At 54.4% G+C, this 10746-nt stretch overlaps 2 protein-coding genes across 2 annotated transcripts; both read left to right on the top strand.

The window, feature by feature from the left end:
• Positions 1–2252: 2252 nt before the first annotated feature.
• LOC126950654 (uncharacterized) lies at positions 2253–4791 on the top strand. Its single transcript, XM_050784512.1, has 2 exons — positions 2253–2879; positions 4109–4791. Exons 1-2 carry the CDS (start codon positions 2663–2665, stop codon positions 4495–4497), a joined length of 606 nt encoding a protein of 201 aa, XP_050640469.1. The 5' UTR covers positions 2253–2662; the 3' UTR covers positions 4498–4791.
• Positions 4792–5677: 886 nt separating this feature from the next.
• Positions 5678–7586, top strand: LOC126950639 (putative uncharacterized protein encoded by LINC00322). Its single transcript, XM_050784472.1, is given in 4 exon segments — positions 5678–6483; positions 6485–6612; positions 6615–6652; positions 6654–7586. Coding segments are annotated over 4 exon segments (903 nt in total). The 5' UTR covers positions 5678–6199; the 3' UTR covers positions 7107–7586.
• The last annotated feature ends 3160 nt before the right edge of the window (positions 7587–10746 follow it).

Consider the following 10746-nt stretch of genomic DNA (forward strand, 5'->3'; position numbering starts at 1 on the left):
CCTCTCTCCAAGGCTCTCGGACACCAGAGCTCAGCCAGGTCATCACAGCCTGGGGCAGTCAGGACAGGTTCTGGGGCCTGCAGCAGCTCACCCCTCCAGCATAGCACCTGGCCAGTCTGATTCCCAGGATCTTTCCTGCCTTCTCACCACTCCTGGGTTCTGGAGCTTGCCCGGGCCCCGTCGGTGTGAGGCCTGGCTCTCCTGAAGAGCCCTGAGACAGGCCCTGGCCCTGAGCTCAGCCTGGACGCTGCGGGCACGGGTGATGCCAGACGCTTTGCCGTGGTGCTGGCCTTGCACAGGTGCTGCTGGGATTCCCTGGCTGTGTGTGCCATCCTGGCATGCTGCAAGACAGGCATCTCTCAGAGTCTGGGCAGGAAACAGATGGCCCACTCATTGGGGGTGTTTGAAGAGATTTGTTCATGAAAAGAGCATTTTCAGAGATGTTGGCAGGTTGAGGGAAAAACACCAAGGGGCCTGTGGTAGTGGAAGGTGTGACCACCCCCAGGACCAAAGAAGCAAAGGAAAGAGAGTTGCTGCCAGAGCTGGGGTCAGAGCCCCGGGGAGGGACCACCTGGCAGGAGGGTGTGCTCCTGGAGGGATGTGGTCAGAAGGCCCCTCCTGTCCTGTCTGTCCTTCCTGAATCTGATGTCCTGCTACCATCTTCGATTGGCTGAAGCCCCAAACAGAAGCCCAAAGGTGAAGGAGCCTAGTGGGAGAAGTCACCTGCCTAGCAGGCAGCTTTCTGAAGTGCAGTACCGGTGGCAAGAAGAGGGATGGAGAGAGGATGTGGGGCAACCAGAAATATCCAGTCCTTACCTCTGAGAGTAGTAGCTAGATGGTGGTGGTGATGGTGATGGTGATGGTGATGACAGTGACGGTGATGGTGGTGATGGTGATAGTGGTGATGGTGGTGATGGTGATGATGATGGTGGTGATGGTGGTAGTAGTGATGGTGATGGTGGTGATGACGGTGGTGGTGGTGATGGTGGTGCTGGTGATGGTGGTGGTGCTGGTGATGGTGGTGATGGTGATGGTGGTAATTGTGGTGATGGTGATGATGGTGGTGGTGATGGTGATGGTAGTGATGGTGGTGGTGATGGTGATGGTGGTGGTGATGGTGGTGATGGTGGTGGTGGTGATGGTAGTGGTGGTGGTGATGGTGATGGTGGTGGTGTTGGTGGTGGTGTTGGTGGTGTTGGTGGTGGTGACGGTGGTGGTGGTGGTGATGGTGGTGGTGGTGATGGTGGTGGTGGTGATGGTGGTGGTGGTGGTGATGGTGATGGTGGTGATGGTGGTGGTGATGGTGATGGTGGTGATGGTGGTGATGATGATTATGGTGGTGGTGATGGTGGTGGTAGTGATGGTGGTGGTGGTGGTGGTGGTGATGATGATGGTGGTGGTGATGGTGGTGGTGGTGCTGCTGGTGATGGTGGTGGTGATGGTGGTGGTGATGGTGGTGATGGTGGTGGTGGTGATGGTGATGGTGGTGGTGATGGTGATGGTGGTGATGGTGATGGTGGTGATGGTGGTGATGATGGTGGTGGTGATGGTGGTGGTGGTGATGGTGGTGGTAGTGGTGGTGGTGATGATGGTGGTGGTGATGCTGGTGGTGGTGATGCTGGTGATGGTGGTGGTGATGGTGGTGAAGGTGGTGATGGTGGTGGTGGTGATGGTGATGGTGCTGGTGGTGATGATGGTGATGGTGATGGTGGTGGTGGTGGTGATGGTGGTGATTGTAGTGATAGTGATGGTGATGGTGGTGATGGTGGTGATGATGGTGGTGGTGATTGTAGTGATGGTGATGGTGGTGATTGTAGTGATGGTGATGGTGATGGTGGTGGTGGTGATTGTAGTGATGGTGGTGATGATGGTGATGGTGGTGATTGCAGTGGTGGTGATGATGATGATAGTGGTGATGGTGGTGATTGTAGTGATGGTGATGGCGGTGATTGTAGTGATGGTGATGGTGATGGTGGTGGTGGTGATTATAGTGATGATGATGGTGATGCTGGTGATTGTAGTGATGGTGATGGTGGTGGTGGTGGTGGTGGTGGTGATGATGGTGACGGTGGTGATTGTCGTGATGGTGATGGTGATGGTGGTGATTGTAGTGATGGTGATGGTGGTGGTGGTGATTGTAGTGATGGTGATGGTGGTGATTGTAGTGATGGTGATGGTGGTGGTGGTGATTGTAGTGATGGTGATGGTGATGGTGGTGATTGTAGTGATGGTGATGGTGGTGGTGGTGATTGTAGTGATGGTGGTGATGATGGTGATGGTGATGATTGCAGTGGTGGTGATGATGATGATAGTGGTGATGGTGGTGGTGGCAGTGGTGGTGTTGGTAATGTTCCCACTGCTGGAAATAAAGCTGGCCATTTTCTAGAGAAAGCTCATGACATTTGCTATCTGCTTTCCAACCACCTGCAGAAATCATCCTCTGTGCTCCCCATTCCCATCCTGATGAGGCTGCCTGCATGATCAGGGTGCACTGGACCCCAGGAAGTCAGCACAGGCCAGGATGAGTCCTCAGCTCACTGCCCAGCCATGGCCCACACTTCTGTCACTGCATCCTGGTCTTTCCCCAAACTGTTGACCACAGGCCACACACCCTGTGACCAGCTCTGTGCCCACTGCTAACCCATTGGCATTTGGGTTCCTTATGTGCCAAGGCCTTGATAAGCACTCACAGGAAGTTGTCTCTGGTGGAGCTGCCCTCCCAGACCCCCTCCTGCCCTCTCCTACCCCAGCCGTGGTTCACCTGAGGATGTTCACTTCCTCTTCTTGCCCCTCAGACCCTCTCAGACCTCCCTCCCCTCCCCTAGAGGCACAACCTGGCCTAAGGAGTAGCTTCTCTGCCCACAGCCAGGAGGTAGAAGGTGAGTCTCTCTTGACATATCTGGTGTCCCCGGGGTCGGGGGATGCTTGCCTGCTGCCGATGGAGCACCCACAACTGCCCAGCCTGCACACACGCACTCACTGTTCCCTTCCTCTGAGGAGTGCGGCCCCAGAGGGCTCTGTGTGAGGTCACTCGATCACTCTTGAGACAGCGTCTCAGTCTGTTGCCCAGGCTAAAGGCAATCTCGGCTCACTGCAACCTCTGCCTCCTGGGTTCAAGTGATTCTCCTGCCTCAGCCTCCCAAGTAGCTAGAATTAGAGGCGCCTGCCACCATGCCCCACTAAGTTTTGTATTTTTAGTAGAGATGGGGTTTCACCATGTTGGCCAGGCTGGTTTTGAACTCCTGACCTCAAGTGATCCACCTGCCTCGGCCTCCCAAAGTGCTGGGATTACAGGCATGAGTCACTGCACCCGGCCTACACCAGACTTAAGTACACACACACACACACACACACAAATATACATGCAGGCTGCACACTCCACATACACACGTACACACACACATACACACACAAAAAAACATACACACACGTGTGAACTCTCATGCACAAACATATAAAATATGCACTCACACAACACAGAGCACATGTACATAACATACAAACACACACATATGCTGAACCACACACAGATACACACGCATGCACACAATGCTCATGCATATACACACAGCACACACAAATCACACATGCATGCACCATGCTCACAAGCACATACAAACAACACACGTACGCATACTCTCAAACGCACAAACATCCATACACACAGACACAACCCCCGGCGTTTTTGCATCACGCTGAGGGTGGGGTGCCAGTGTCCATGCCAGAAACTGGGGGATAGGAGCCTTCTCATCTAATTTCTTCCTGATTTCAGGACCTGGGCCACAGGAGCAGCCTCACCATCAGACTGAGGCCCCCTGTGGTGGTCCGGGTTCCTGGGGGGTGGCGGGGCTTCTGCTTACAGAGAGAGGGACGTGCAGGCTTACCCGTGACCAGCGTGTCTCCAGTCTCGGGAGACCGAGGAGGATTTTGAATCCTTGGGAGGACTCAAAATCAGCCCCGGAGTCCTGAGGGACATTTCCCTACAGGGTGGGGACGGTGGGGGGAGATGCCAGATAAACATTTGCAAGGCTTTTCCTGGGTCTCAGGAATTAAAAAGAGATTTGTCATGGCAGTGAGGACTCTCCGTGACTCCTGGGTGTCTTTGCAGCCCCGCTCGCCCCTGGCCTCCGGACTGTGTCCCCAACTGCTTCCTTCAAGCGGACGTCCAGCAAACGTCTCACGGGAGACACATCCCTCCTGCCTGAGCGCACAGCCGCTCCCGCCTCCCATCCCTGCACACGGCCATCCCCCTCTCGGGGGGTGACAGATCCATCCTTCCAGTTGCTCAGAGTGAGCCACATTCTCCTGGTTTCCAGGAACCCCACGGGCTCTGTCATCAGAGAGCATCCGGATTCTGCCCACTTCCCCGCCTCTCTGGCCTGGATGACTGCACGAGACTCCTACGGTTTCCCATCCACCCCCGCCGCCGTCTGTGCTCCACGCAGCAGTCGAGGGAGCTCCACGCTGCTGGGCTCACAGCCTCCGGCGACTGTCTGAGCAAGGGCTGCCAGCAGCCAGGTGGAACTGCAACCCCGGCTCCCAGCTGCCCTGTCAAAGCTCTCAGGCCGCCCACATACTATGAGATGCACTTCTTCCCCTCCCTTTGCTCCCCGACTAGGGCATCTACTCTGCGTAGGTGCAGGCTTTGTCTGTTTTGCTCAATGGTGAGGAGGAGAACGAGGAGGTGGAGGAGGACGAGGAGGCGCAGGATGACGCAGTGCCCAGCCCCGGCGGCTCAGAGGAGGTGCTTAGTAAATATTTGTTGAGAGAATGAATGCATGGAATGCATTTCTATTTCCAGCCCCAGCCAGGCTCCTGGAAGTGCAGAAACAGGAGCAGACTTGCAAAGGAGGATAAAGCCCGGACGTGGAGGGCTCGAGGTGGGCTTGGACTGCTGGAGGTGCTAAGAAACAGTTTCCTTCCTCCTCAGATCTCTCCGCAGCCTGCGACAGGCCAGGTTTCCCAAGCAACTCATCTGGCTGGGTTAAGAGGGGCCAGAGAGGGTCTGGGGTGGGGGAGGGAAGGCTGAGGCCCCAGCTTGTCCCTGCAGCTGCTCGGGTTCCAAATGCCTGGAAGCCTGGACTCGTTCCCACCCAGCCGAGGCAGGCTGCAGAGAGCTGACTCCTTTAAGCCGGCCCCGGCGTTTACCCCAGAGCCACAGGTTCTGCCCCGGCTGCCCTGAGGCTGGCCTCATGGGGGTGGCGCCCCCCACCCCCGCAGCGTGCCCCTCCCCTCCACGCAAGCGAGCCCAGCCTGGCCCCCTCACAGTCACGTGTCCCTCGCGGAGGCCACTCCACGAGTCACAAGGCAGAGTTTCCATTGGCGTCAAACGTACGTGGATGCTGGATCTGGGATGGACAGGAGCCAAGAGGGGAAAAGCCAGTTTTAGAAAATTCACATGCCTGGGGGTTACAGAGGGCAGACCCCCGAGGGCACCACATCCCCATGGCAGGGGTGGGAATGGCCCTTGGGGCATAGACCCAGTACGTGTGCACACTCTCCCTCTCTGTCCATCACTCCCACACACACATGCACACGCACACGCAAGCACACACATGCACACATGCACACACACGTACACACACTCCCCACTGACTGAGGAGGCCACACAAACCCAGGCCTGAGCCCCAGCCCACTGCCTGCAGGTTCAGACACTTGGGCACGTTTCTCAGCCATTTGGAGCCTCAGTTTTCCCATCTGGGAAATGGGGACAGTGATATCTCAGAGACACTGTAGCCATCACCGGAGGGGACCACAGACCACTCTCGGCGGGGGTGCCAGGCATCATGTTCGCATCTGGTGAGGAAGGGTCTAGCCTGACCCTTGGCTTCCTCCATCCCAGATGTCCCTTGAGGCATGTGGCCTGGGGTGGGGGATCTGGAGAGGAAGAGAGACAGGCCAGGATGCACGGTGACCCCAGGTGAGGCCCACAGATCCGGGTAGATGACCACCACTCCCACTGGAATCCTCAAGACTGGAGCAGCCAGGAAATTCTGTCCAAGCCGAGTCCCTGGGTTTTCGAGACCTTGCACTCCACCTCACAGGGGTCGTCTGGGTTTGTGGTCTCTGGCCAGGTGGGTGTGGGAGCCTCTCTCCTCCAGCTCAGTCTCACACTACACCAGAAAGGGAAGGGCAAGAGCACTCCCTCGACCCAGAAGACCCCCAGATCAAGAGACCACCCAGGCTACAATCAACTCCGATGGCGCTTTTAATCACCCCAGCAGGAATGGCGACTGTAAACAGACATTCAACGACTTCCAGAGACACACACACCTCCCGGGCAAAACTGTGTTTCCATAAACCTTGTAGAAATGACTCGGAGAGCTGGCTGAGTGAGGGCCGCCTGGACACCAGTGTGCAGGCACCGAGTCCTCAGCACCGCCACACTCAGCCGTCCTGCGAGCCCCAGACCCTGGAACACTCCAGCTGCCTCTCCACTTGTCTAGTGGGATGTTTCCTCCCAGTGCCCCCATTACCCCACACCCCCGTCTTCTTCTGGGCTCCCGGTGGCTCCCCCAACACTTGCTCTGCTGATGAGTGCATTCTCCCTAAGTCTGGCCTTGAATCCATCCTGGTTGCCTCGGTTTCCCCTGCTGGCCAGGCAGTCACCAGCTCCTCAGTGGGAATGCCACTCTTTGCCACCACCCGGCCTGGGCTCAGTGGGATGCCTGCACCTCCCCACGTTGCACTCCTCCAGCCCATTCTCTGGACACTCGGATGAGAACAAGGCTACTGGTCAGGGGTGTGAGGGCAGGGATCAGCCTCAGAGACCATCCCATCTCTGTGAGTGTCCTGCAGCTGCCAAGCAAAGTGCCACCAAAGGGGCAGCTGAGACCAACAGAAATGTATTCCCTCTTGGTTCTCAGGCCGGAAACCCGAGCTCAAGGCGTCAGGAGAGCCAGCCCTCCTCTGTCAGCTCCAGAAGAGAATCCGTTTCTCGCTTTCCCAGCTTCTGGTGTTGCTGGCAACCATTGGCATTCTTGACTTGTGGCTGCACTGCTCCCATCCCTGCCCCCGGAGTCACGTGGCCTTCTCCCTGGCCTTGCTGTGTGTCCCCTCCTCTTATAAGACTCCAGTTACTGGGTTTAGGGTCCACACAAATCTAGTAGGACCTCACCTTGACTTAATCACATCTGCAAAGGTCCTTCTTCCAAATAAGGTCACGTTCCCCATTTCTGGGTAGATGTAAGTTTAGGGGGGCCGCTATGTAGCCCAGTGCCATCCTCCTACAGACCCCAGGATGGCTGAGGAATCCAGTCTCAGCTGAGATGCATCAGGCTGCTTAGGATCAGAGCCTGGACCACACTGAGCACTCACATTCTCTCCTGATATTCTTTCAAGCATGCCAGTAACGTCTGTTCCTGGAAACCCCAGGTCAATCCCCACCACCAGTGTTCCTGCTGCCTGGAGAAGAAAATGCTCCAGACCCCTCCTTCCCAGCCTGCTGGGTTCCCTCCAACCCAGGCCCAGCCCCCTTCTCCAGGGATTGATAAGACGCCATTTCCAGATATATTGTTAAGTGGCAAAAGCAGGCAGCAGTACGCAGTGACCCGTCTTGTGCGTAATAAAGTGTAAAAATATGCATATGTGCGTGTTTATTTATAGATGCAAAAGAAAAGCACTGGAAAGATAAATCAGAAACTAATAAAAATGGTGACTTGACGTGTATGTGGAGTTAGAAATGGAAGCTGCCCTGAAGATAAGTTGTCTTTAGTGTTTGACCCAGAACTATGTGAACGTTTTCCATATTCAAAACAATTTGAATGTGTTAAAATTTAAGTTTAAAAGAGAACATCCTTAGAAAAGGAAAACAACGAAAGTGGAAATTTATATAGAGTTTGTGACATAACTGAAACAAACACAAAATTATTTCAAGTGGCTTTAGAGTACAGAATTTAGACTTTTTTTTTTAACTGGTGGCATGTATTTTAATGGCAAGGAAATCAAATGTATCGTTCAGTAGGTCTTAGTGTTAAGTTTGGCATTGTTATTTAAATTTTTTCCTCTTCTAGGATAAAGTCAGTAAGTAATTATATGAATGATGTAAGGAACCAAAATTATTATTACCGAAAGAGAAAAAAATACACAAATACAAAATCCAATAGGTTAAGAGTAGCACTGTCATCTTAAATTTGAATTGGAAATGTGAATGTAATCTCATAACTTATTTATTCATTCTGATTGACGATTGATTGATTGAGACAGGGTCTTACTCTGCTGCACAGGCTGGAGTGCAGTGGCATGATCTTGGCTCACTGCAGCCTTGACCTCCCGGGCTCAAGCCATCCTCCAGCCTCAGTGTCTTGAGTATTTGGGACCACAAGTATGCCAATACACCTGGCTAATTTTTGTGTTTTTTGTAGAGATGAGTTTCACCATGTTGCCCAGGCTGGTCTCAAAACTCCTGAGCTCCAGCAATCCACCCGCCTCAGCCTCTCAAAGTGCTGGGACTACAGGCGTGAGCCACTGAGCCCAGCTAATCTCATGAAAGTGCTGGGATTGGCCAGGTGCGGTGGCTCACACCTGCAATCCCAGCACTTTGGGAGGCCGAGGCGGGCGGATCACGAGGTCAGGAGATCAAGACCATCCCGGCTAACACAGTGAAACCATGTCTCTACTAAAAATACAAAATCTTAGCCGGCCATGGTGGCGGGTGCCTGTAGTCCCAGCTGCTCGGGAGGCTGAGGCAGGAGAATGGCATGAACCCGGGAGGCGGAGCTTGCAGTGAGCTGAGATCACGCCACTGCATTCCAGCCTGGGCAATGGAGTGAGACTCTGTCTCAAAAAAAAGAAAAAAAAGAAAAAAGAATTTCATCCGCACACCAGCAACAAAGCACTCACAGCAAAAGACCTGACACTGTTAATTTTTTATGGAAATAAGAGATATCATACAGTTCTCCTATTTTCTATGTTTGGAAATTGTCATCATAAACAGAGGTGTGCAAGGCTAGGGAATGAGGGGCCCTGTCCCCACCTGCGGCATCCCTGCTTTGTTTGCTGAAGCTCTCGTCCCCATCCCCGAGGTCTCACTCTGGTTATGGCCCCAGCCTTTTTCCTCCCCTCCTTCCTGCACCCTTGCCAGCTGCTTGGCGCCGGTGAAATGTGTTTATCAAAGCTCCTGGCCCAGCCTTGCTGACTCAGAGAACCTGATGAAGGAGGGGAGAGTTGAGGAAGAGAAGGTGCAGCCGGGGGTCACTGGGGCTGGAGGGCCTCAGAAGCCACTGGCAGGAGGAGTGCCCTGGCTCTGTGCTCTGGGAACGAAACTCAGCCTTCCTCTCGCTGCTTGCTTGTCCCTGGAGTCAGGGGCGTGTCTCCCACCACACGGAGGCAACGCCCACATGTGTCCCCAGTTGCACTGAGATACGCCCAAGGGTGGTACCCGCAAGGTGCACACACCGGTGACAGGTGACGTGCCCAACAGCAGCTAAGCTGGTACACTGGTGTGTGGGGGAGGGGTAACGCCAACTGGATTTTCCCCACTGACCTCGCCTGGACATCCCCCACACCGAGACTCAAATCGTCTCTCATTCCTGATGTCTCATCTGCTGACTGGCCGTGACGTCTAACTGGTCGTCCTTCTCTCTTTCCCAGTGTTTTCCTGCCAACAGGAATTGAGATCTAAAGGTCTGGTGAGGCTCAGCTTCACTGCGGAACCAGAAGAATGAGATTCAGGTGGGAGATCCCAGGCACTGGCTCCCCGGGCTGGCCTCCCCCAGGGCTGGCCTATCTCAGGGCCTGGTCAGGGCTGCAGCTGCCCCACCCCAAGGCTCACCCCTCCCTAGTGAGGGGATTTGGAGCCTGACCTTGTCTCACTGGTGGGAGGGGACAGAGCAACGTTTTAAAGCAACAGGGGACATGAGGCATCCATGCATTTCATTCGGATGTTTAGGAGATAACCTTGCAAGTGTGCAGATTCCCTTATGACAATATTCCCTGCAAGTGTCATAAATCTATAATAGCGAAGAGTCAAAAACAACCCACATTTCCTAAAGCAACCCTGAAATAAGGCCATGTCATGTCAGAAAGGAATATTTAATGACACAAAAATGCTCTGATACATTAAATTGGAAAGGGAAGCAGGTGTACAGGATGGCTCCAATTTGTATTATACTCTATTATGAAAAATAAGCTGGAAGAAAAGACACGAACGTTTGTCAGAACTGACATCTGCCGGACTGTGGAACGGAAGGCGACCGTCACCTGTGTTCCATAGGACTTTCCTGTATGACTGCACGACTAACAGCGCGTCTCCCTCACTCCGATGCTGTTCTCGGAATCCTGTCTAGAGCTATACAGGTGACTCGTGGGTATTACGATTGACACTTTGCAAAAGAGGAAACTGAAATTTAAATATGAAGGCAGCCCATCTGGGGAGCAGCTGAGTCAGGATCCCAGCCCGAGGCTCTGCAACAACAGCACCCCAGAGGCACCATGTGGCTTGGGGACCTCTGCACATGCAGCTTCCCCACCCTGAGGCTTCCAGTGGGATTTGTCTGGGTGTTGGGAGCTCTAACCATGAAACGGCTCCTCTATACCCAGCTCCATGGGTGAGGAGCGAGGTTTGTGCCCCTCGGGCCCTGACAGTGCCCAGGCCAGGGGGCCATTCCTGGGAGTGCCCAGCCAGCCCCGAGCCTCAGCAAGTCCAGCAGAGCCCATGGATGTTGGGGATCCCAGTCTTCCACTCTGCATGCCTGGGGTAAGCCTCGAGGTGGGGCAGCTGCAGCCCTGGCCGGGCCCTGAGAGGAG

This window comes from Macaca thibetana, chromosome 3, assembly GCF_024542745.1.
Source record: "Macaca thibetana thibetana isolate TM-01 chromosome 3, ASM2454274v1, whole genome shotgun sequence".
Classification (NCBI taxonomy): Eukaryota; Metazoa; Chordata; class Mammalia; order Primates; family Cercopithecidae; genus Macaca; species Macaca thibetana.